Source organism: Cornus florida, unplaced genomic scaffold (genome assembly GCF_030987335.1).
Source record: "Cornus florida cultivar Cherokee Brave unplaced genomic scaffold, ASM3098733v1 CherokeeBrave_3.0.0_Hap2_Chr10, whole genome shotgun sequence".
Taxonomy (NCBI): Eukaryota; Viridiplantae; Streptophyta; class Magnoliopsida; order Cornales; family Cornaceae; genus Cornus; species Cornus florida.
Genome location: NW_026775580.1, coordinates 73,611,065 through 73,638,773, shown reverse-complemented (window position 1 = coordinate 73,638,773; position 27,709 = coordinate 73,611,065). Strand labels below are relative to the sequence as shown.

Here is a 27,709-nt window from a genome sequence, read left to right as displayed (position 1 = left end):
TATGGATTCATATCAAATATATTGGGAAATGTTGCCAAACAATTTTTACTAATTTATTTATTATTATTTTTTTTAATAAGGGTAGTGTACTTGAGTAAATTCACGGGTTAGTCATTTTGCTTCCGAATGGAAGGGAGTGATGGCCGGAAAGTAGGGGCCGGTTTGGTTTGCGACTTTAAAAACAGTTTTCAAGCATTGAGTATTTTATGAAAACATGTTTTTTTATAATTGAGTATTTTAGAAAATAATTAAAAAAAAAAAAAAAAAACAAAAAAACAAAAAAAAAACAAACCAAGCAACGTTCTTGTACAATTTTTTTTATTTTGAGTTCACTATTTTTAAAAGTACAAATCAAACCAACCCTTAAGTTTCAAGTAGAGTTGTTAGCTGTAATGATAATGCTTGGATGGTATGTGAAGAGTTATTTCCTAACCTGAGGATACCAAATTTGACATGGGCTTGATACGATCTAGATTGCTGAGAACGAGTCGGGTAAGAGCAGTTGAAATGGAGCAAGTCTTCGCTGAGCGGGCCCAGGTCCAAGAAGTCGGTAGAGAAGCCCGCAGTAGGATGAAAGAGGTTAGGCCCAAACAAAAGGAAAGTAGACAAGGCCAGCCCATCACAGGAAAATTAGTTAGAAAGCTTCAGGAGTGGCTGTAACTATCCATAAATAGACGAAAAGGAAAGGGAAAAAGGTTTGGAAAATGTTTGAAGTGTATAATTTCTCTTTCTAAATTGGAGAAAATTTCATGTATCTGCAATGGCGCCGAATGCCAGACTCTTGCACAAAAAATAAATATATGTCGAGCGACAAGTGGCATTCTAACTGAATGCCAGGCACATAGCAAAGCGAGTGGCAACTGACACTACGAGCCGAACGCCAAACTCCTGCACAAAAAATAAATATATGCCGAGTGGCAAGTGGTATTATAGCCGAGCGCCAGGCACATAGTAGAGCGAGTGGCAGCTGGCACTACAAGCTGAACGCCAGACTCTTGCACAAAAAATAAATATATGTCGAGTGGCAAGTGGCATTCTAGCCGAGTGCTAGGCACATAGCAGAGCGAGTGACAACTGGCACTACGAGCCGAACGTCAGACTCTTGCACAAAAAATAAATATATACCTAGTGGCAAGTGACATTCTAGCCGAGCGCCAGACACATAGCAGAGCGAGTGGCAACTAGCACTACGAGCCAAACGCCAGACTCCTTCACAAAATTGAATACATGCCGAGTGGCAAGTGACACTATTAGTCGAATGCCAAGTACTTAGCAAAGTAAGTGGCAAGTGGCACTATTGGCCGAACGCCAAACACTTGTGAAATGAAAATTAAAAAGAAAAAAAGAAAATATCAAGTTATCATGTCATTCAGGGTTAAAGAATGGAAGTTTTGCAAAAAACAGGTATATCATTCCCTTTTCATTTATCAGAAAACAAGTTCTTGAGTACATGAATTAATGTTTTGGAAGTACATGGATTCTTGAACACTTGTAAAAAATAATAAATAAATAAATAAAATATAATATAATATAAAAAAAACTGCTGCAGAAGTCTACAGAACTTTAGTTGGTAGGTTCCTCTCCTAGCCTAGACTCATTGTCTCCCCTACCATTACCCTCTGGCTTATTGCTGACCTTTCCACCGTTAGTTGCTTCATTATCTCTGGGGGGAGAGTCAAGATGGATGATCCTCTCAGTCAGCGTAAGTCTGTCAGAGGCAACTGATGTGGAAGGGATGATAGTGGTGATAGGAGGGACGTTCAAACGATGAAAGGGTGGAGCAATCCCTGAAGCTGCAATCTCTCTGCATTCAATGAAGATATTTTCAGCAGGGTCACAGGGTAGATCTTAGTAGTTACTTGGTGGACTGATGTTTAGAGAAGCGTCCAGCTCATCAGGACCAGCACAGGTGCTAGATTCCCCCTCAGGGGGAGAACGGTTAATGAAGCCATCTCTGTACCCTTCAGCATACCTGAGAGCACTTGTTCTGGTGAAGTGGGCATGGAGAACTCTCATGCCACCCTCAACTTTGCCAATGATGTTCAGCAAAGAAGAGCGTTCATTAGAGAACTTCTCTTTTGAGTTTGCATGGGTTAACCGTTCAATAATAAGTGTGCGCTGAAGGTCACCCTTCTCAGCCTTCAGCAAATTCCTTTCAGTTAGGGCAACATTTTTCTCAGTCTTCAGGACATCAACTTCATCCTGAAGAGAGTCCCATTCGGGTTTAAAGGCCTCTCGTTCAGCCTTTAGAGCATCCATCTCAGCTGTCAAAGCATCCCTCTTAGCTGTTAGAGCAGTTGTTTCCTTCTCTGACTCATTCAGCTTAACCAAGAGCTCAGAGTTATTGGCCTAAAGCAAGTTCTCTGATTCAACAGATCTCTTAAGACCAGCAGAGAGAGACTTAAGCTTCTTGTTCAGAGCTTCAATGCTCTTCTGGAAGGTAAACATCTCAAATAAAGTCTGCACAAGGGAAAGGATGTTCTGGTCAGTTCAACCATCAAATAATTAAAATGAAAAAGAAATGTATCTCAAGGGGAGAAAGAATTACCTCAACGACAGCTGTTGGGAACCATCGGTACATCTCACTGAAGGTCATCTTGTTCTGGATTTCAAGATCCTTGGGAGTCCAGAAACCCTTGTAAAAAACAAATGAAGTAAGAGGGTCCTGGAATAAAGAATCTGTGGGGCCAATGGTCGAGCCATCCTTATGGCTGAGCAAGGGGCACCATGGGAGAACGGATGTTGTGGAACCAGAGGTTCTGGCAGATTCACCTTCCAGTATGAATAACTAAGGAGGGGGCAAAGGATCAATGATCTTAAAAGAGGTCACCCTGGCCCTCTGTGCTGGTGGGATGTTGCTCTGATCATGACCACCCTCAGGCATTGGCCTTTTGCCCAGGCTCTTCTATGACATACCAGCTCGGACTGGAGGAGATCCTCTATTGTTTTGAGAAGAACCCTCAACATCCTGAGTGTCATCTGAAGAAGTGTCGGCCAGAATGTTAGAGGAATCATAGATCAGTGTAGTGGGTTGAGCCTCAGTAGAGTGATCTACAACTTGAGCCTCAATAGGGATGGACGCAAAGGGCCCAACAATAGAATGATCTGCAACTTGATTTACAATTGGGACAATTATAACTTTTTTCGGAGCTGGGACAGTTGAGGAAGTTTTTTTTTTTTTTTTCGGAAGTTACAGTTGAGGAAGTTGTTGGGGTGACAGGTGCAGCAGAAGGAGTGGGAGCAGAGTGCCTCCTCTTGCTGAAGGATGGAATCTGAATACTCTCCATTGTAGATCCTAAGAGAGATATGTCAGAAAGATTGTCAGAAGTAAGCAAGTCAGTAGCTGAAGGGCTGTTGTTCAGCACTCTCTCCTTTAGGACGTCAAGCCTAGCCCTGCGAACACTGTAAACTAGTTTGTCATGATGTATTTGCAGACATTTACAAAGAAAAGTACAAAAACGGGGAAGGCAATTTTCACAATGGCAGTCAGTGGGATGTTTTTAAGCTTCTTATAGCCAGAGACAGAGCATTCTCCAAAGGTAGTAGGGATAGGGAAGGACTGACCGAACGGAGTTCACCAATTCCCACTAACCCCAATTAGGTTTTGTCTCCAACCCTTTTCAAAAGAGAGTTTGTCCGTACAAATGGATCGTTTTTCAATAGGATATAAGTGAAAGTACTTCTCACTGTGCTTGATTCTGTTAATTCGGTAACAAAGGAGGAGGTCAATAATATCTACATTGAGACCCCTATCACGGTTCAAGAGTAGAAGGATTGAAATTACCCTAAGGAAGTTAGGGTAAACCTGCAGAAGGCAAAGCCCCAATTTGTTGAAGACATAACAGAAAAATAGGTGTAGAGGGAACCTAATTACGTTTAAGTGAATAACAGAGAATAAAATTTCCCAGGATGGAGACCCTTACCAAAGCTCTCATCCAGATTTGTGGGATAAATTCGGAGGGAAACGTCGTTTAGGATGCTATTCTTAGAACGAATGGTGTCCAAATTAAGGGGAGCCATGGAAAGGGGGAAGAATCTTTGGATATAAAAAATTTTCTTTCAAAAAGAATAGTAAGAAAAAGAAACTGACCCTGGGAAATGAGTTCACGAAGTACCCTGTAACAATACAAGAGCCAAATCGCAAAGAAAAACTCGCTGAAAAATGCAGGAGGATGACAGAGGTAATCAGAGAAGACAACGACGGAGGATGAAGGTGGGAGAGATTAAAGGAAGATAGAGATTGAGGGGTTAGGGTTTTTTAAAGAGAAGAAATGGAGGCGACTTAGTGTTCAAAGGGTTAAGGCGAAAGTGGCGCAGCAGATCTCAAGGCATGGATCTTTGGGCGAGCCGTTCGATTCCCCATGTCATCACTTCGAGCCGTCAAATCATGATTGTGTCTTTTCGATAATCTCACCCTAATTAATTAAGGAGAGATTATGGGGGCAGATGAGGATACCAAAAGTGACCTGGGCTTGATACGATCCAGATTGCTGAGAACGGGTCGGGTAAGAGCAACTGAAATGGAGTAAGTCCTTGCTGAGCTGGCCCAGGTCCAGGAGGTCATTAGAGAAGCCCGCAGTAGTATGAAAGGGGTTAGGCCCAAACAAAAGGAGAGTAGACAAGGCCAGCCCATCAAAAGAAAATCAGTTAGAAAGCTTCAGGAGTTGTTGTAACCGTCTATAAATAGACAAAAAGGAGAGGGAAAAAGGGTTGGAAAATGTTTGAAGTGCATAATTTCTCTTTCTAAATTGGGGAAAATTTCATGTATCTTCATTACCATTGTTCATATATCTTTTTCTCACCATTTTTCTGATTATCCAAACAAGAGAAATATTCATTTTTATTTTTTTTCTTCTCGCCATTTTTCTAAGTATCCAATCAAGAGAAATATTGGAGCTCTTGCTGTGACATGCTCCCTCAAATGTTCAAATTTAAACTACTCATTGAAACATTTCAATTCAAAAACCCCCCATATGCGAGCAATTTCATAACACAATATTGTCTCGATTGTTCATGGACTACCTGATCTTCTATAATGGTGGAAAATTTCAAATATGAAAATATTTGTATACTCTAATGGTGGTTGACATGAATTTAAGTTAGCATGTTTGGTGCTACAGTTAATTCAGTCTGAGACAATCATTTATAAATGTGAGTATTCCTCTGAAGTCGAACCAGCTCGAGAATGCTTCTAATAATAAAATGAAACAGAAAGCAGAATTGGCCCAGGAATACCCTTATTTAATTTTGTTAACGAACAATAGTTTGAAATGTTACAATTTTGTGACATGAAATGACGGATCATGTGTCCTCAAGGACATAGTGACGTTGGTAGGGATCCAAAAGGTAAGTTCTTGAGATCTCACTTTCGAACCGCACTCCTGACATGAATAATACGTATGTTGTAGAGTCGATATACGTAATCTAAAAAAAATAAATAAATAAATAAAAAATGATGGATCATGCTAAAGTTTTCAACAGCTTGATTGACAATGTTGCTATATTACAAATTTACAGCTGTCTGCTTAGTTAAACGTATGAATCAACCTAAATATGAAACATTATATGGAGAATGATTTGATAGATAACAACCAGCATTCACACGCACGGATTTGAAGTCGATGTATTGCACGCATTGTATGTAATATCTATCTATATATGTATTATTATTTGTTCAAAGCATTTCCTTTAAATTACAATATGTTTGGTAATATTCAATTAGTGTTTTAAATTTAAAATTAATAAAAATTTAGTTAAAATTTTAAATTATATATATCTTTTAATTTTAAAGTTGAGGAATCAATTCGATACTCCCAACTTAAAATAAAAAAAAAAAAAAAAAAAAACAACACAGCTCAAATTGGTACCTAAGAATTAAATTTGGAGAAGAAATTAGTTTGAATTTCAATTCCAATTCCAATTCCATATAACCCAACATAGCATAAATGGTTTTTTTTTTTTTTTTTTTTTTTTTTTTTTTGAAAATAATTGTACCCTTTTGTGCCAAAGAAAATAGTTAACTAGGATTTAGTGTATCATTTTTTTCTCTCTTTACCAATAAATTAGCATACGCAAATACTTTAACTGAAAAATATTGGGTACTCTAAAAGAATTGAGAAAATACTATCTCAACCAATGAAAAATTATTATTATTTTTATTATAATAGAAATGGAGAGTTTTCATTAGCTGAAGTACTTAGATATTAAGTACTGTATTGAAAATTGAGTTTAATTCGGTGAAATAAATGGCTTATAAACTGTTCAATTAAAGCTTTGATAGGACAATAACGACACATAATATTACTTCTTCATTTCAGCGTCTGTGCAGAATTAAATTTCTCATATCTGATAAATCCTGTCTCTCTCTCCTCTTATAAATAAGGACCCCTACTCTCATAAGTATTTCACAACAAATCTTTACAAAAATCCAAGCATTCAGTACTGCCATGACCATTTCCAAAGCTCTGATTTCTTCACTTCTCCTGTGTCTTCTTTTTCTTCATATAGTTGAAGCTGATCAAATGGTAAAAGTAAGTATATATGTATATATATATATCACTCTTTAACCAGTATAAAACATTGTATTAATATTATTATTATTTTGGTAATGAATATTTTACTGTCTTTCCCATGCTTTTTTTCTTCATAATTTTATTTCTTTCCCCAAACGGAAATCTTTTTCCGCTAACCCAAACAACATCTTATTTGGATTTGCAGATTAGCAGCACTAGTGGTGCAGGGAGTACTCCCCCTGAGAAAATTGGTAGATAATATTTTAATGGTTGTCCAAATTCTTATATATATATATATATGATGGTCATTGTTTGGTTTATATAGTTCAAATTAAACTAAAGTTCCATTTATGTTTTTTTCCTCTCCAGACTGTGGTGCATCTTGCACCACCAGGTGCCAGTTATCGTCGAGGCCGCATCTCTGTAACAGGGCATGTGGGACTTGCTGTGCCCGGTGCAACTGTGTTCCTCCCGGTACTTACGGTAACTATGAGACCTGTCCTTGCTACGCCAACATGACCACCCACGGCAACAGACGCAAGTGTCCTTAAATTTAAATAAAATTAAAATAAGGAAATTAAAAAATAATAATAAAAATAAAAACACTAAGGAATATAAGTGTATCAACCTATATTCAAAACCTACAAATATGGTGTGTGTGTGTATATATATATATATATATATATGTAGATGTTCTAAAGTTTAATGGAATAAAGAAGTTTGTGACTTGTATCTTATTTCTTGTTCATGGGCATTATTAGAAGCAGAGGAAAGGAAAGGAAAGTGAACAGAGATGTTTTGTAACTTTCTGCTTCTTGGTTTGTGAGCTTTATTTGAAAGCAGAGGAAATGAAGTTGTTGATTGTAATTTGTCAAAAATTGATTGATAAATTATTTTTGTTAAATTTTAATTTTTTTTTCTTTGTAGATATTACAATAAAAAATAAAAATAATTTTTAAAAATATTTTACACCCAAACAAACATAGCCTAAATATAAGTAGTTAGATATTTATATTTTGTTTATAGAGCACATAGAATTTGCTTCATGGTGTTAGATAAGAATATTGAGATTTATAATGCAAAAACTAAATAAAAAAATATCTTATTACAAATGGTCTCAGTTACCAATTACCACAGAATGTGTCTTTCTCGCATAGATTTCCTCCACAAATTTCCTCCATGATTAGAAAGATAGCCAAAAGATAGCCAAAGAGTACTTCGCCAATAAAATTGTTGACACCCATTTTGATAATTGGGTTTGGACTTCAATTAGGCTTGATGAACAGTGATACAAAAGAAGATATTGGGCTGAGAGGTACTGGGCTGAAAGCATGTGGTGATAAGTTTGGGCTTTAAAACATTTGTAGCCTACATGGATTAAACAATTAACCTGGGTTTCGGTTGGGATAGTGAAGCAGTTAGAATAAGGTTGGGCTTCATATGGATTATGTTTGGTTTGGATGACGTGGCAGAGGTTATACAAGAACAAAGCTACATGCAAGGGCATTGCAGATAGGATAGAAGATTTTTAAATTTTAAATACATTAGATAAGGGTTATATATTTATCCTGTATTTAAATGGAGTTAAGAATTAGTATTCAGTTAGGATTAGTTTAATTTGAATAATTATTTAATTGTATTATAATACAACTATAATGCTTGTATTTAGGATTTTGTTTTACCATTTATTTTATAAATAAATAGAGAGACATGTTGTACTAGGGGTCCAGCACCTTCAGAATCATTATTATTATTTGCTTGCTTTCTCAAACTTTTCTAAGAATAGCCTCCTTGCTACTTCTTCTTTCTCTCTCTCTATGTCTCTCAATATCTCGTTCTATCTCTCTTTTTCTCTCTCCCAATCCTTCCCTCTATATCTCTTTTTATATCAGTTTCTCCCTTTTTCTACTCTCAAAACGTTATTATAAGACAAGTAGAACTCATTAAGGAGTTTATTTGTTCTCTTCCTCCTATAATCGCCTGAAGTCAACCATCTTTAAGAGACTGTAAGTTGACAATTTACAATTGAACCATATATTTGGAAACATCTTTAGGAATCGGATCTTAGGATCCGATTTTAGCGTCAACATTTTTGGCACGCCCGGTGGGACCCCATCAGGTGAGTAATTATAGTAAATATGCCTCCCAAGTTAAGAGGTTCGAAAGGTGTGACTACAGGTGACAATATTGACGAAGAGAACCAGCAACTCATCGTTGGTGATGATGCTGACTTTTCTATTCCGTCCGACGTTTCTTTGGGTCGGGTACTGGAATCGATTATGCAGAAAATTGATGCCCAACAAGCACACATCAGTGAAGTAAGGTCCCAGGTGGGGGAATCAAATCAAATTTTGGTTTCTCAGATACATGAGATGAGGTCGATGACTGGGGAATTAAATCAAATGATGTACGCTCAAATGGAGAAGATGAATCAGAAGCTCGAAACCAGTATATCGGCTAATCAAAATCGACATGATCAAGCCGAAGCATCTCATATTAATGAGTCCATATTTCTGCATATGACGGCACCATTAATACATATATCCCAAGGGCCTCGAACAAGCATCGTACCGTCAAGTGCAAGACTTGGTATTACAATCGGCAATGTGCCGAATCATACACTCGGCATGCCAATGGGGAATCCACCAATCTTATCAGATCCGTCGGCAGTAAATACTGTGCCGGTGTACCAGCCACCAATGAATGATCATCATAATCAAAATGTGCAACGTCCACATGTGCAGCCGATTCCATCAGTGAAAGATCAACAAGAAGTGTTAGGCAACCTAAACCAAGGTAGGGTTAATCCATTGATACCTCCAGCGGCTACCGGGGGGCAAGTAAATGCCAATCATCAAAGGGAGTGGGTTAATCCATTCATTCCGCGGCACCCAAATGATCCTCTAGGAAGAAATGCAGGGATTGATAAGGCTCAGATTTTGGCTTTAATACAGGACAAAGTAGCACAGGGCCGCAGATGTGCTCGGCCAGTATACAGAAAGCCCTATCCTGATCATGTCGATGCCCATGAGTTGCCTAAAAATTATCGGTATCCCGATTTTTCTATGTACAATGGTGAAGAGAATTTCTCTACGGTGCAGCATATTGCAAGGTTCACCGCACAATATGGAGAAGCAGGTCCTAGCCCTTAGTTAAGGATGAGGTTATTCTCTAGTTCTCTTGCCGGGGCAACGTTTGAATGGTACAGCAATTTACCGGCCAATTCTATTCAGACTTGGGATGAGATGGAGGAGACTTTCCATACCTAATTCTACCGAACAAAGACAGAAGCTACGTTGGCGGACATATCTCGATTATCCCAGTTGCCGAGCGAATCGGTTGAGACTTTTATTGCCAGGTTCAGAAAGGCTAAACTCAAATGCGGAGTAAGTTTGCTAGAGCCATAATGTAATACCCCTAGTTTTCAAAAGGATAAAATGGGGATTTAATTTTGATTTTTATTGCATTTTTTTTATTTTAATTATGTGACTTATGTGTTTTGTTTTCTTAATTGTTATATAGTGAATTGGTTTGTTTAATTGATTAAGTGTGAATTATTTGTTTCAGATTAATTGATTTATTTTAATTGTTTATTGGTTTTAAATTAATTGGTTAATTGAATTGGTGTTTTAAATTAATTATTTATTTATTTTAATTTAATTGGTTTAAACTGACGTGTTTTGTTTATGGCTTATATGGTTTATATTTTAGGGTTATTTTAATTTAAGTTAGGGTTTCATTTATTCATGGTGTAGCCGACTTGTAAATTTAATTGAATTAAACATAGGTTAAATAATAGCCTATATATATAAAACTGTATGGTCTGCTAGGGTTGGAGAAACAAAAACAAAACCCTATTCACGGAATAGTATTTTGAGAGGAAAACAGAGAGGGTTCTTGAGAGAATCTGTGAGGCTAATGGAGGAAGGATAGAGGACGAGCAGAGGAGTTGCTCGTGGGTAAGTCAAGAAGCAACAGAGGAATAGAAGGTTTATCAAAGGAGGAAAACAATCTGGGGAATTCTGAAACGTAGAGACGGCGTAGAGGTTTTAATTCAAAATCTCATAGGCAAGTTTCATTCTGTCTCCTTCCTATAAACTTGTGTTCTGTGCATTCTATATAGTCTCCAGGGATTAATTCAACCTTTAAAACTAATAGTTGATGCATGTTATATTAGACTGTAACCTGTTTTACGTTTAAATAACTGAAATTGGGTTTTTCTCAAATTGTGTTGTTTTTTATATAAACTTCTGTCAATCAAGTTCATAATAGAATTTAAAAAGTTTCTATGATTGTTGGGACTTGTATTGAACCTTAAGAACTTTAAGGAAACTTGGAGCAGAGGAGTGGTCTTCGCCGGAAGCGAAGAAGATAAACAGAGGAAAAGAAAATTGTTTCGGTTGAAGCTTTGTTAATAAATTCATATTGGAATATGTAGGGTTTCTAGGACTTTAGGAACTTGAATAGGACCCTAGGAATGTTAAAAAGATTTGGGATAGGACATTGGGCTTTGCCGGAAGAGCAGACGACAACCGGACGAAGCAGAAACGAAGCAGTGAAGCAGAGAGGGGCTCTCAGGGGTGAGAGCCGGCTCCCGAATGGTGGGAGCCGGCTCCCATGAAGAGAGAGCCGGCTCTCCATGAGGGGGAGCCGGCTCTAGAAGCCTAGGAGCCGGCTCCAATAAAGGGGAGCCGGCTCCCATGGGAAAAAACCCCTACGGGTGTTTTCTGTAATTTTTCTGAAGTTCAGGGGCTTAAAGGTAATTACTGGAAAGTGATGGGGGCTTTAAATGATTAAAATTAACTTGTTAAAGCCTTCAAATAGTTGGTTTATGCTAAGGTGCTAAACCTAAATGCATGTCATAAAACATAAGCTTATAATAAGCCTACTGTCAAGGAAGGAGGAATGCTTGTTTTGCTAAGTTGTTTTGACAACTTAATTTGGACTGACATTGTAATTATTGTTAGAATTTATATCCATGATATATTTAGCATAGTTCAGTTCCAGGAATGTTGGTTATGACGTCATGTACTCGTATCTAATAAGTTGTATATTGTCGAGAGTAGTGGAAGGTTAGTTGCTAGTTTCGTGTTAGCAAATTAAATGAAACTGGTATAAAATACTTTTAAAGTTTCATATGATGTACTTAAACTTTGGAGTGTCATTATATCCGACACAGAATTTATAATGGGGAATTACATAGATGCCATGAGATTTAATTATAGATTTGCATGCCGTAAAGGATTTGGGAGGATGTAAATGCTAGTCATCATTTTAACATTTAAAACGAACTAGTATGGATGTGTTGATTTGGAATTCTAGTATAATGTGCAGTTTAAAATTATGATATTCATTATATTATGTTATGGAAGATAATTGCTGAACTGTCTTAATTTTGGTTCTGTCAATTACATGGAAATGGATGGTTTAAATTGTTTATTCTTATTTTAATAGTTTAAAAGGAGGATCTATGATTATAAATATATACTGGATGCATGATAGGATCTTATAAATATCTGATTTCTATTGTGTTGGTTTCCGGATGGATTTGATGTTCAAACATGTGTGCATCATTGATGGATCATTTGCATTATATGTACCGGTATGGGACGGTGACATATTAGAGATGGATTAGATAAAAAAAAAAGCTAAGTCCTACCCCTTTCATACATATGGAATGGATTAACTCAAACAGTTAACTCCTACATGGATGCATGTCTTGTCAACTAAAACAGTTGAACGACATAATGGATGGTTGTTTTACTTTTCTGTATTAGGAAGAGATTTAAATATATACTTAAGTGCCGTGATACGAGCTTGAGTCTCCTGATCATGGTTAGGGTGCGTGTATCGCCTAGGATTGATAACCAGGCCTGATGATGTTTCCTTGGTTGTTCTACTCGGGTTGAGACGGATTATGTGGGCTGGTGAACGTCCTATAGTGTGTACTTATATCTATATGGACTATCTTAGCTATTGTTGAGCTATCTAGGATGTATCTGCGTATCGGGTTTATGTATGGATTGTAGTGGCATGGAACTTGCATGTGGGCCTGACCCACCCTTATTTTTCAGGTGATCGTCTATAACAGGTTTAGAGCTTGTTCGTGGTGATGCAGATACCGTCATTCACTCTTCCGACTAAATAGGGTTTTTCTTTCTGGTTTTAGTTTTGGATTTTATTCTGTAAAGTTTTATCAGTTGAGATTATTAGGGATCCACTAGTTGGATTCCCGAGTTGTACGGATTAGAAAGTTAATTTATATTAAAACTTTTATTTTTGGAGGTTTTACAATTAGAATTCTTTTCAGCATATCATTATTTTATTCTTAATTCAGTTTTATTCCTGCTTGTTTATACATTGATTGTCTGGTATCCTTCGGATCTGTGCCCGGACTTGATCACCCGTGGTTCTAGAATCGAGGGGTATCACACATAATACATCAAGTTGGCATTGAATGGTTTAGACATTGAACATCGCAAGAGGTTTTATGGGGTTGAGTTTCAAGATCTCTTCGACTTAGCAGATAGGGCTTCTCGGTATGAGGAAATACTAAAGAAGAGAAATAGAGGAAGAATTCTTCTAAGGGTACTTAGTACAAGGACCCTAATTATGAGGTATTCTTGGCAGAAGTTGGAGATGAATTAGAAGTTGACGTTGCAGAGGTCAATATTAAAAAGCCATACGTTTGTGAAGCGTTGGTTAAACCTAAACCGACCACGGGGGGGCAATGCATCATCAATATCAACATCGGCAACAAGGAAAGGTCCTATCGATACCGGGAAAAACTATTCTTTCGATTTGTCAAAACAGATCAAATCTTTGATCACTTGATGGCCGATAAAATGATATCTTTGCCTAAAAGGCATAAGATTCCATCGGCAAGTGACTTGAAAGGAAAAGAATATTGTAAGTATCATAACTCTTGGAATCATGCTACTAATGATTGTACTGTTCTATGAGGTGTATTGCAGAAAGCTATTGACAAAGGTATTTTAAAATTCCCGGAGAAAATTTCAGAGACCATGAAGGTGGATACCAATCCATTTCCTATAATCACATTTACAAACATGATAAGCTTAGCCAAGCGAGAGAATCAGCAGGAGGCTGAAAAAATATTAGGTAAGTTCCTTTCATCAACTATAACACCTGAAAAAGTGGCAAAGTTACAGAAACAATTAAGGGAGGCTCAATTAGCCTTGATTAACCATGGTTATTGCCCAAATTGTAAAGAAAAGCAAAAACCAAATGAAGATGTGCCAGTGGAGGTTCAACTAAAGAAGAAAGGAATTTTTGAGAGGTTTATTTTCCCAATTAAGCCTGGGGAAGAGCCTCAGCAAGGTGATACTAGCAGTAGTCATCTGAAGACAGGAAAGCAAACTCGGCAAGTATATGTATCTAGCCGATTTCATCCCCAAAATCGACATCCGAGTTTTAAAAGGCAGTCGCCGGTTCAGTCAGAAATTTGGGTACAAAAAGGAGCCGATTCATATAAAGTGCGAACTGTGAAACCTAGGATAGACTCAACTGAAGATAGATGGACTCGAGTTAATCATCCAAAATTCCCTAAAGCTCAACAATATCAGAATGGAGGTCTAACTCGATCTCAGAAACATAAGGAACAGAGGAGGAAAGCTGAAGAGAAAAGGAAAGTTGAAAAGGTGGGCACAGAAGAGTTTACTGAGTAATTCAGTACGGCAGATAAAAACCAACAGGATAAGGAGCGTCAGCCAACATGGCCCAGATGAAAAAATGAGTTCAAAATTAAGTTTGGTAGTTTCCCAGATGAGATGTCATGTAATATGGCATTTGTATTACCAGCGATGTTTCAGGCCCCATCGGCGTCGGAGGCAAGTATTGGAAATAAGGGAGAAACAGAAGATAAAAGTAAAGCCAAGGAAAAAGAAACTCAGCCGATTCAGAATTTATCAATTCTTTCTTCAGAATCGGCAGAAAATGTAGTCTTTGAAAAACCTTTGTTAGCAATGACTCAACAACTAAGGCCTTTGTATGTCAAGGTATGGGTGGAAGGCTAACCTATTAACCGAGTTTTGGTAGACAATGACTTGGTTCTGAATGTTATTCCAGCAAACACATTGAAGAAACTCGGCAAGAGTATGGAAGATGTTATTCCTACTGATGTAGCAATTTGTGGTTTCAATGGAGGCTTTACTAGCACTAAAGGGATCCTTCCCTTAAGAGTAGAAGTAGGAGGAAGGACGTCTTTTACGGCATTCTTTATTATTGAATCCATGGCTTCCTATAATTTGTTATTAGGCCGTGACTAGATTCATCCAAATATGTGCATCCCATCATCGTTACACCAGATACTGATTTTTTTGGGATGGAGATAAGGTTAAAATAGTGAATGCTGATGATAAGCCATTTATGGAAAAAGTGTACTCGGCAGATGCTATTTTGTATGATGAAGAATGTGTTCTTATTCGATTTGTGGGAACAGAAACCGATGGAAGACCAACATCGGCAACCATGAGAAGAAGTCTTGTCGATCGTGAAATTGGTGAGTTGCAGTAGGAGAATTCTAGGCCGAAGGTAGAGCTCCCTTAGCTTACTATAATTGAAGAAGAAGTTGTTTATGGAAGCAAAACTTGAAAGAAAAGCAGCTCGACAGCATACCTTTAGGGCTGCTTGCATTAGGTTACAAGCATACATAGCCGAAAAATGGCTAGAAAAAGAAGCAACAATAGAGCCAGGACCATCGGTTAATCTTGCTGAGGTCGATCAATTCGATAATGAAAAGTTGGATGTTATTTAGTTGGAAGACTTAGAATTGGCACTGGCTAAGCTCGATGATCTTAAAGCAGAAACTCATGATCCATTAAAGTAGGTAAATTTAGGCACTGATGCAAAACCTAGACCAACTTACATCAGTGCACTGTTAGAACCAAAATTACAAGCCGAGGTTATCGGCATGTTAAAGGAATACAGTGACTATTTTGCTTGGAATTATGAGAAAATGTCGGGTTTATCCAGAGATCTGGTGGAATATCGACTGCCTATTAAAGATGGCTACAAGCCATATAAACAGCCACCTCGTCGAATGTTTCAAGAGGTGGTAGATAAAGTTAAGGTGGAAATCGAACGATTGTTAGATGTTGGCTTCATTCGAACTACAATGTATGTTGAATGATTATCAAATGTAGTCCCTGTTATCAAGAAGAATGGAAAATTACGTATATGTGTCGATTTCCGAAACATAAACTTGGCAACCCCAAAAGATGAGTATCCAATGCCGATAACGATCAACTGATTGATGCGGCTACAAAGTATGAAATTATGTCTTTTATGGATGGACACTCAGGCTATAATTAGATTTATAAAGCCAAGGAAGATATTCCAAAGACAACTTTTAGGTGTCCCGGATCGATTGGAACTTTTGAGTGGGTGGTAATACCTTTTGGTTTGAAAAATGCTGGTGCTACATATTAGCGGGTTATGAATTTTATTTTTCATGATATGCTCGGCAAGTTTATGAAGGTGTATATTGATGATGTAGTAGTAAAATCAGCAACAAAAAAGGAGCACTTGGTTCATCTCAAAGCATCCTTTGAGAAGATGAGGGCTCATAAGCTAAAGATGAATCCAATAAAGTGTGCCTTAGGTTTCTTGGTTCATCAAAGGGGTATAGAGATCGATAGGAATACAGCTAAGGCAATTATTGACGTTAGTGCGCCGAGAAGCAAGAAACAGTTGTAGAGGTTACTTGGGCAAGTGAACTATCTTAGGCGATTTATTGCTAATACAGCTGGAAGTTACATGTGTTTTCCCCGCTATTTAAGCTGAAGCCAATGGAAGAATTCAAATGGGATGATACACATCAAAGGGCATTTGACTAAATTAAAAAATACTTGTCGAGTCCTCCTGTCATGATGCAACTAAGGAAGAAATGGCCGATGAAGTTATATTTATCGGTTGCTGAAGAATCCATTGGAGCTATGCTGGCATAAGAGAACGAGGTAGGAAGTGAACAAATAATATATTATCTCAGTCGAGTTTTAACTCTAGTCAAGTGTAGATACACGCCGATTGAAAAATAATGTTTGGCTTTGTATTTTGCAGCAATGAAATTAAGAGTCTATATGTTACCTATTTTGATTTATATTGTTTGTCAAACAGATCTTATAAAATATATGCTATCAAGGCCATTAATCACGGGCCGGATTGGCAATTGGGCTTTGGTACTAATGGATTTTAACTTTGCATATATTCCACAAAAGGCGATTAAAGGGAGAGCCTTGGCAGATTTTCTTGCCGATCATCCCTCGCCTGAAATTGAGTTACAAGAGTTTGACGAGCTTGACTCGGCATCCATATTATTGACCTCTTGGACTTTAATGTTCGGTGAGTCAAGTACCAGCGAAGGCTCAGGAGCTGGTATAGTGATAATATCCCCAGCAGGGAACCAAATTTCGTTTTCCTTCTTTTTGGATTTCAGGTGCTCAAATAATCAAGCCGAGTATGAAGCATTGATTATCGGTTTAGAAATTCTGCTAGAAATGGCAGTCAAAGACGTCCATATTGTGGGGGATTCAAGTTTGGTGATTAATCAGATCTCAGAAGAATTTAGATAATTAAATTGGCAATTAAGACCATTTCATTCTTTGGCAACCCAATTGGTCAACTAATTTCACAATGTGACTTTGGAATACAGACCAAGGGCCATGAATAAAATAGCTAATGATTTAGCATAGACTGCTTTAGGAATAAGGGTGCCGAGTGGTATGAAGGAAAGGGTAATGAAGATCACACGCCGATCTCTTCCATCGGTTGAAACAAGAAATCAAGTTATGATGACGATTGGCGGATCCCTTACATATTGTTCTTACAACATCCAACTCTAGAAGTTGACTGAAGAATAAAAAGAAGTGCAGTCGATTATGTACTTATGGATGGGGATCTTTATAGAAGACCGGTTGATGATGGTTTGTTATTTCAGTGCATTAGTAAGTTTGAGGGCTTGAAGATTATGGCTGAGGTACACGAAGGAATATGTAGAGCTCACCAAGCCGGCATAAAAATAAGGTGGTTGATACACCAATATGGATATTATTGGCCTGGAATGAGAAAAGACTGTATGACCTATGCAAAAGGTTGTACAGATTGTCAAAAGCATGGTCCAATGCAGTGGGTCCCAACAATAAAGATGCAATTAAAAAGTTAAACCATGGCCTTTCAGAGGTTCGGCCATGGATCTAATCGGCAAGATTAATCCTCCTTCTCAAAGGGTCATCATTGGATTATTTTAGCTATCGATTACTTTACCAAATGGGTAGAAGCCGAGGAATACGTATCGGTAACTCATAATACTGTTATACAGTTTCTGAAGTGACATATCTTTCATCGATTTGATTACCAAAAACAATTGTTGCCGAGAATGGATCTGTGTTTCGAGCAAATGAAGTATTATAACTCGGCTGTAATATGCAAATGAAAATGGTAACTTCAACTCCCTACTATACTCAAGTGAATGGTTAGGCAGAGGCTTCAAATAAAGTTGTTATTGAAATTATTAAGAAGATGATAAAGGATAAACCAAGGTGTTGGCATGAAACCCTTTCAGAAGCCTTGTGGGCTTACAAAAATTTGAAGTGAACAAGTATAGGAACAACTCCTTATCCGCTAACATTTGGCCATGATGTTGTGCTGCCGATGGAGTTAAATGTGAAATCGGCAAGAGTAGTTTTATAACACAATCTTATACCTGCTGATTACAACGAAGCTATGCTTGCCGAGTTGGAAGATTTAGATGAAGTTCAGAAACTTGCTTTAGACCACCTTATGGTCCATAAAGCAAATGTAATGAAGGCTTACAACAAAAGGGTGAAGTTCAAGTCATTTGCGGAGCGTGATATGGTTTGACAAACAATTCTTCCACCTGGGAAGGTGGATAGAGTTTATGGAAAATGGTCACCTACTTGGAAAGGCCTATATTTGGTTCACCAAGTGTTGCATAGAGGAGCTTACAAATTAAAAGATTTAGATAGTGAAATTCATGAGAGTCCTATAAATGGAAGGTACTTGAAGAAAAACAAACCAACTATTTTTGAACTTATGAAGGAAAAGAAAATCTCTACTAGGTCAAAATAATTTGGATTGTATTCCTTTTGATTCTTGCAAAATTAATGAGATGCCATATGTATTTTAGTTTGAAAAAGGACATAATTAAAATAAAATTCCAAACATATTTGTCCAAAATATCATGTTACAGACCCATAATTGTTCAAATCTTGTTAAAGTTACTTTGGAATTCTTCAAACTTGACCTTAAAGTTTGCCCACGAGGCCCGGGACTGGTTCAGGATGATTTCTGCTTGTTTCTTGTTCTGTTCTAACTTTAGCATTTGGGCTTGTAATGCTTTGAATTTAGGGGCTGCAGCCTCAGCTTGGACCTTCAATTCTGCCACCTTGTTACTAAGTTGAGTTTTATTTGACTGTAGCGGAGTAAGTTCAGCCTGAAGCTTCTTTTCCTTGGCATTCAACTCGGCAGCTTCTTTCTTTAAAGACAGATGTAGCTCCCTTCCTTTCTTTAATGTTTGGGAAAGTTTTTCTTTTTCATGACACTGGGAAGAGTAGTGATCGATAGTATGGACTGATTCAGCATAAGCGGTAGTCAAAGAAGGTACACGAAGTTGGAAGTTCTTAAAAAAAGCCTAGTCATCCAAGGAGAATCCAGGGTAACTACCAAGGAAAAAAAGTGTCTCGGCCAGTTCATTTTTGAATGAAGGGGTGAGAGACAAATCTTGTTGTACTATTTGGGACAATACCTGGATGGATTTTGTTACTTTTAAGGGAGTATCAGAGGTTTGTTCAGTTCGAATTACAGGAGGTTCAAGATCAGGTGAGTCGAAAACATAATCAAAAAAAGAATCAAGGTTTGCGAAGGGAGAACTCGGATTATTGTTGACAGGAATGGTTGGAATAACTAGATCACTCTGAACCTGAGAGATTATTGGGGTAGTCATAGTCATTATAAGTCTACAAGAATAAGTTACAAAAGAAATCATAACTTACTTCATCAGAATCTCCAATCTGCTCATTAATTGAAGTTGCAGCCAGGTGTGGAGAAGACATGGGGGACCTTTATTTCTGCCCCACTGATAACTCAATCTTTTCTTCCTCTTCAACATGGTTTATAGAAATTTCTTGAATTGATTTTTGGTCTGAAGAGAGTGGAGCTTTCTGAAAATGATGCCGATTTAGTTATATAACATGGAATAAAGAGGTAATATATGAAATCAGGCAAAGAGGAAATTACATAGGGAGATTCAGCAGCAGATTTCTTTTTCTTAGATATAACTTCATCCTCATCCACTTCATCATCATCGATCAATTCAAAGTGTCTCTTGGCTCTTGACTTTTTAGTAGGTTTCTTTCCTACCGTTTTCCTTCTTGTTGTTTTCCGAAAAAGAAGTATTAGCAAGAAAAGTGGTATGCATCAAAAAAGTAAATATATGGTTCGATTATGGGTGTTACCTGAGTAGCCGAAGATAGAGGTATACTTTGGAGAGGGACATAAAAATCAACATGGGTTTCCTCAGACTTGGTGGGTATGGATTTATCTGGTGCATTGGAATGTGTGCCTGGATTTATGATTAGTAAGCATATAAATAAAATAGAAATTCATATGGAAATGATGAAGATATAAACTTATTCTGCCGAGAGCGAGATCTGGTCCTACCTGCAGGAGCTGTGGGAGGAGGATGAGTTGGTGCCATATTTGTTGCATTTTCTGGTTCAGGAGCGGTGAAAAGGACAATGGGTTCAATGGAATCCACACCTTGAAAATTAAAAGAAATGAATTTATAGGATCCGAGAAGATTGCATACAAGTTGACTGGAATCTACGGTCCTGGTAAAAGTGATATAGGATGCCCACCAATTCTCGAAGCTTAGATCAGTACGCGGCTCTTTAAGGAAGGATTTATACTGAAACCCTTGAAGGAGCTGAGTAAATCGATTAGACACGTCCTGAACTTATTCACTATTTGAAAGTTTCACTCGTTGATGATAGTTCCTGTTATAGGAAAAGTGGGGAGGTACTGGGATTATTTGGGTCAATCCAAATTGTCGGGCTAATTGGGCTGGGTTGTAAAATTCCCAGTTCGGCTCTTGGCAAGATGAGGAGCAATGATGTTACAAGGGATGTCCCTTGCAATCAAGAAATGGCCTTATGAGTTGTTATGAAGTTCAATCTGTTTAGCCGAAGACTCGGCAGTAGGAGGAAATAACTAGGATGGAGCTAGCTGACATTTGGAAAAAGAAAGGAATTGGGATTGAGTCCTGATTTTGCACTGATGATAGAAAAACTAAAAATAGTCATTAAAAGAATGGTCTTTGGGTTTTACTCTAGCATACCCAAATGACAGCAAAGGATCGTTTAGAGCAAGCCGAATGGGGGGAGATAATTCAGGGAAATAAGCATGCAGTCAGAATTGGTATACCTAAAGTGGGCCTCCAGATCTTGCAAAGTTGGAAGTAATGAGATTGGATAAGTCTCTATACAAGGACGTTAACAGGAATGGAGCTAGGCCATGTTCCCTTTGGATAATGCGATGGCCAACTGGGTAAGGTCTTTGGTAATCTGGATAGTAGGGGCACACAACAAATACCTACACAACCACAAGAGTAAAAATCCTATATGTTCCTGTTCATCTACGTCAGCCCCTCTTCCCCTGACATTTCTTTTAAGAATAGGCCATGTGATTGCACATAGGGTTTAGCTCCTTTTTGTTCTAGAAAGTAAAATGAGGTTTCTTCATCCTGGAGGCGATAATTGATTTCATCTCCTCCAGGCTTTAAACCCGTTAGAAAACAAACATCCCTTAATGTAGGGGCCATCATGTCACAGTGCAAGTGTAGTGAATTGGTTGTGGGGACCAGAAGTGCAAAGAGGCAAAAAATAATGCTCAGTTAAAGGAAAAGGGAATCTTACTAAGCTGAATGAGGTTAAATATACCCATCATTTTCCACTATTCTCCTTTCGCTATTGATACACGATCCACCCAATTGTTCCATTGGAGCATTGGTGGGTGCCAATTTTTAACGTAGAGAGTTGGTATGTCCCCTTCCGCTGTCAGATAGAGAGTTTTTGAGAAAGGAAGGTGCGGTTTGGCTTGTGGATAAATCGAAGATAAGGAAAGAGGGAATTGATTGAGAAACGCTGGGCCAAGTCCCTTAGCGTTTTCAGTGACGTTGATCAACGTGTTGGAATCCAGTTCACCTTGATCTAGGGTTTTGATCATTGATTTTGTTAGTTGTGTATGCGATGTCAATTCTGGAAAAGGGTTTTTCAAATTTAGATCAATTTGTTTTGTTTGTTTTGAAGTCATGATTACAGAAAGGGTTAAACAGAGAGGAATTTGGAGAAGAATGAAGTGTGTGGGGAAAGAAGAGTCTGCAAGATGGAGTTGGTTTTGATGGAAAAGCCGTGTGTGGTTGGAAGGTTAAAGGGATTACTGTGATAATTAATGAGCGATAAGATGGGTTATCATAATCGATATGTTTTGGGGAAGTGAATTAAGATAAAGCTGAAAGGATTATAAGATGTATACAAGGTTATGATGCAATGGATGTATTTGAATTTTGGAAGCCGAAGAGTTAAAATGGCTACCAAAATTGGGGGGCATTATTGAGACCCATTTTGGTAATTAGGTTTGGACTCCAATTGGGCTTGAAGAACAGTAATACAGAAGAAGATATTGGGTTGAGAGGTACTAGGTTGAAAGCATGTGGTGATAAGTTTGGGCTCTAAAACATTTGTAGTCTACATAAATTAAACAATTAACCTGGGTTTCGGTTGGGATAATGATGCAGTTAGAAGAAGGTTGGGCTTCATATGGATTATGTTTGGTTTGGATGACATGGTAGAGGTTATATAAGAACAAAGCTACATGCAAGGGCATTGCAGATAGATAGAAGATTTTTGAATTTTAAATACATTAGATAAGGGTTATATATTTATCCTGTATTTAAATGGAGTTAAGAGTTAGTATTCCGTTATAATTAGTTTAATTTGAATAATTATTTAATTGTATTACAGTACAACTAGAATGCCTGTATTTAGGATTTTGTTTTACCATTTATTCTATAAATAAAGAGAGGTATGTTGTATTAGGGTCTAACACCCATAGAATCATTATTATTATTTGTTTGCTTTGTCAAGCTTTTCCAAGAATATCATCCTTACTATTTCTTCTTTCTCTCTATCTATTTCTCTCAATATCTCGTTCTATCTCTATCTTTTTCTCTCTCAATCCTTCCCTCTATTTCTCTTTTTATATCTGTTTCTCCCATTTTCTACTTTTAAAACGTTACTATAATTTATTCATTGCAAAGTCCTTTTAACTAAGGCAAGTAGAACTCATTAAGGAGTTTATTTGTTCTCTTCCTCCTATAATCGCCTGAAGTCAACCATCTTTAAGAGACTGCAAGTTGACAATTTACAATTGAACCATATATTTAATTCTGGCACACCTGCAAAATCTCAAATTAAGAATCGGATCTTAGGAGCCGATTTTAGCGTCAACAAAAATAAAATTATTTTATTGTTTAAGTAAATCACATTAATGTATTTTATTATTATTATTTTATTTGTCCTCCTGAAATTGGCCTTATATAGTTGGTGATTTCAATTTCAATCCACAACCCTTGTGGCATTAAGAATGGGACACGTGTCATTTTCTCATGGTTTCAATCCAGGCCATCCAACCTGGCTGGCAACTAAAATGGGTGTTAACACATTACACATTCGACAAAAGTCAGAGAAATAAAAGTGTAGGGACGGTTCAGTATTCAAAATTTATATAATATTTAATTGGGTAAAGTCCAAAAATTTCCTCAATTATGTCTAAATTTGTAAATAACCCCCCTAAATTATGTTTTGTGCATAAAACCCCTTAAACTATCACATTTGGTTGCAAAATGCCCCATTGTCTTACCTATTTTTCATTAAATGATCATAATACCCTTTCTTACTGAATTACACTTGATAAATTTTTCTTCTTAAAATAAATTAGGACAAAAATTCATACTAATTTGATGAAATATTGTCCATTAAATTTGCATAAGTTTGCCTTTAATTTTTTAAATTAATTATTTAAATAAAAATCTTAAATAGAAATTTTTGAAACAATTTAAGTAATTTCTTAATTTTCATGAATATATTGCATTAAAAAGAAGATATTTTTTATTTATACAATTTATTAATTTTTTTAAAGTGAGTATAATAAGCTTTATTATAATAAGTTAATCATTTTAGAAAATGATAGCAAATTTATTTATTTGTTCTATTTTTATAATCAATTGATACTAATTATAAAATTAAGGTAAATGGTATAATTAATATTTAAATAAGAGAAAATATAATAAAAACAATTTAATAAGAAATGATAAATTTAATAACAAAGGGTAAAATAGTCTTTTGTGATGAGTTTGTCCTTAATTGCAACAAATCAATAGTTTAGGGGGGTAATCTTTAGTTCAGGGGGTTAGTTGCAAAAAGTAATAATTCAGGGGTTTTTTTTGAACTTTACCCTATTTAATTTTAAAAAATGATATATATATATATAAAATACTCGTACACTGATATTAAGGGTTTTTTTAACAACAAATAATATTTTACATTTTTAGATTTCGTATGAAACATACATTACACTTTTTTATTTTATATGGTTCTGAAACAAAAACATGTTTCGCAATGTTTCATAAAAAGAAAAAATGTTTGAATTATTTTTTAGAAAATAATCTTTACATTATATTAGTTTTATCATTTCAGTTACAATAATAAAAACATGCAAAGGAAAAAAAAAAAAAAAAAGAGAGAGAGAAATTTAAATAGAAAAAGTAAAATTTTGATTGCATAAAGGGAATGCAAATATTTCGAAGAGAAAAAAGTACATATATATATCTATATATATATATATATATATATATATATAAGGGTAAGGATGAAAAGAACGTTTTCTTATAATTTGCTTGGTTTTTCCACGTACATGTGAGAGATATATTTAGTTAATTGCCAATAATCCAACAGGGTTCATTTCACACGCAACGAAATTTGACCGGAGGCCAGAAGAGCAGTGGGGTGTAAATCAAGCTGGAACCACACACTGTTGTCTTTTTCCTTTTCTGGGACTCAAGATTGAGATGGAACTGCCCATCTTTTTTAGTGGGGAGAAGCCCAGAAAACATCCCTAAAATATATTTTTTGTGCTACTTTTATTCTTTATTTTAAAAAGTGTGCAATAAACACTCTTAATCTTTTAAAATTATGCAAAAATACCCCTTAATCAAAAATCGGCTATAAATTAGTGTTATAATACCAATTTTGCTCTTTTACTCTTTCAAAAATGCTTAAGGGGGCATATATGTTACTAATCTCATACTATAGAGGTGTTATGTGCACATTATCTTATATTTCTCATAAATGGTTGCAACAAGGAATTGAGTGGTATATCCTAAAACTTTTAATCAACTCTGTTCCGGCCTCATTTGAGGGTTCGACTCCTCTTCACTGTTCAACTAAGGTGTTTCTATTTTTTTGAACTTATTTTTTTTTTTGATGGATTGCTTATTTGCATAGAAGGTTGTTTTCAGTTTTACTAGGGGCGTTTATGGAGGATGAGGTTTGTCGAACACATGCAGTGTTATTGGTCCTTTATAAAATAAAATAAAGTAAAATAAAATAAATAAAAAACATTAAAATTGACTCAAAAGTTAGTCAATTAACACCTAGGCATTCATATTTGCAGTACTTTGGCTTGGTCCTCCTCTTCGCCTTCCTTTTTTAAGTGCACCAATCTTTGCTTCGATCCTTGATTGGAGTCCTATTGTAGAATAAAAACCCTCTTCAATAACAAACAATCAAAAAAAAAAAAACCTATGCCAGTCTTCAGCTCATCCCAATTGAATCACACAAGAAACATGAACTAAAATTCAATTCCACTTGTCACATACATATTTAATGAACCATTGAAATCCCTGAACCTGTAGAGACCATGAAGAGTACATCGAATCCTTATCAGTTCTGGCGAGTCACAAAGCTTCAGCTCAGTTCGGCAAACTCAGTCCAGACCATCCGTTGAGAGTAGCAATTTCAGACCACCACCACCTCAGAATTTTAAGCCAACCAAATTTAGATCACAGAGGTACAATGCCAACATGTAACAATTGCGATGAACCTCCAGTGATCTTCAATTCCAGCCCATCGGAGACTGTGATGCAAATAGGTGAGGAAATACAATGATGGGCCAAACGACGTCACTTGGTTTTTTGTGTCCTTTTCTGTCATTTCACAAATATAATGTATTTTAAAATTATTTGTAAAATGTATGGGTAAGGGTAATTTAGACAAACTCTATTTTAAATGCGTCAGAGGGACCTATTTGCACAAATTTGAAACTTTAAGGTTATTTTCTACACGTGAGAAGTGTGATATACACTGTAAGCATACTATAAGGGTGTTTTATGCACTTTACTTTTTTTAGTCAGAGAGAAGTAGTGCTCTCCTTTCAAATTAATAATCTTTCTTTATTGGTCATCAAATAATTAATTATGATGCTAAGTGCAAACTCTTTTAGTCAAAAAGAAAACAGGAAAAAAAAAAAAAATCATTTGTATATCTATATCTAGGTCGTCCAATTTTAGGAGAAAATTATTTTGGGTCGGTGCACTGTGCAATGGGTGCATTTAGACCGTCTATGTAATACACGTGTCCGAACGTATATTATACACGCGATAATGAACAGTTGAATATGCCCATTGCACGGTGCATCAGGCGCAATAAAATGTTTCTCCTTTTTTTAGGTTCTAATTTTCGGTTTCTTGTCGACCCTTGCTCGTTGAGCTACTAAGGATATTACAGGTATTAAAAAATTAATTGTGTTAGTGTAAGTAGTGTGAAATATAAATTTGTAATTCGGCAAATTTCGTTGTCAAAATAAGTCCGATCAATTTATAAATTTTCGGTTTGATTTGTATCAGAAATGAAATGAATTGAAGGTTAATTGTGTTCATAAATTTATAAACTTGGAAAAGATGAGAACAACACATTGGGAATGTAAGTGAGTGTGTGAGGACACTTGAATGGTTTCAAAATTAGGCTTTATAAGTTATTTTTTATTCTGCCTAATTTGTACTAGTTCAACTTTCTTTGAACCGATTACACTTTTAGAGGCTTCTCAACGAAGTTCAAGTCTGGCCAACTTGAATTGGTTTAACTTTCTCTAAACCAGTATAAGTTTCAAAGTTGTTTTCTCAAAAATTTTCTCTGGCCAACTTGAACCGGTTCAACCCCTCCTAAACAGGTTCAACTCTTTCATACCTTTTTGGAAATGGTAACTTTGTTTCCTGGTCTGTTTTGGCTTCCTATTTGTATAGACTTTTACTGTAATTATCATCCACGAAATTGACATATTTTTCAAGTACAATTAGGGTTTTAAAAGTCTATAAAAGCATGTTTTCTCACTTAAGGTTACACGGCTTTTTAGAACTAAAATTCATAATTTGTGTGGGAGCCTTTGAGAGATATTTTTGTTCAAAAAATCAAATCTGATTTTTTCTGATTTTATTTTTTAGAGCACACACATATACACATGAGTGATTTAGGAGTGGTATTATCTATCTGATCGGAATTAGAGCATAATTGAAGATTCAGAGATTCTGATAAGCAGGATTTTAATTATTCTTCATCAAGTTTAGAATTAAAGAAAAATGGCGATTTGATCACACTTTGAAGGGGTCAAAGCATTCGTAGAGTATTGTTTGATCTACGAACAATCATTCTACAAAGATTAAGAGTAAGCCTGAGGTCAAGAGCTGTTGGACGAGAGAGTCGCAAAGCCAAGGATTGTCAGCAATTGGTTTTTAGTAGAACGATAGAGTGTAAGTCTGAATCAAAGTTCAATATACATTGCTTCAAATATAGTGGATTGTTTTGCTTTGATAGAGTGTAATCCACGAGGTTTTTCGCATAACGATTGGTTGATTTCCACAAGTCGAGGTTTCTTTGCTAAAAATCCCAATGTCATTTCTCAAACTTAAATTACTTTTCTTGCACTTTATTTTTGCTTTGTGAGTTGGATTTTAATTTTATTTCAGTAAAATTAAAATAAATAAAAATTGGTTAAAGGAGCAAGTAAAACCTTTTAACATAAACTTCCACATCTTTTCTGTATAGCGC

General features: G+C 36.3%; 1 protein-coding gene across 1 annotated transcript; it reads left to right on the top strand.

Annotated features, from left to right (window-relative positions):
- Positions 1–6,396: 6,396 nt before the first annotated feature.
- LOC132278994 (snakin-2-like) lies at positions 6,397–7,365 on the top strand. The gene is made up of 3 exons (XM_059780910.1): positions 6,397–6,530; positions 6,718–6,763; positions 6,882–7,365. The coding sequence occupies exons 1-3, from the start codon at positions 6,447–6,449 to the stop codon at positions 7,061–7,063; spliced, it is 312 nt and encodes a 103-aa protein (XP_059636893.1). The 5' UTR covers positions 6,397–6,446; the 3' UTR covers positions 7,064–7,365.
- Positions 7,366–27,709: the final 20,344 nt, after the last annotated feature.

Coding starts and splice junctions, on each gene's coding strand:
- LOC132278994 (XM_059780910.1), top strand. CDS start 6,447: ATGACCATTTCCAAAGCTCTGATTTCTTCACTTCTCCTGTGTCTTCTT. Junction 6,531..6,717: donor AAGCTGATCAAATGGTAAAA/GTAAGTATATAT, acceptor TTGGATTTGCAG/ATTAGCAGCACTAGTGGTGC. Junction 6,764..6,881: donor TACTCCCCCTGAGAAAATTG/GTAGATAATATT, acceptor TTTCCTCTCCAG/ACTGTGGTGCATCTTGCACC.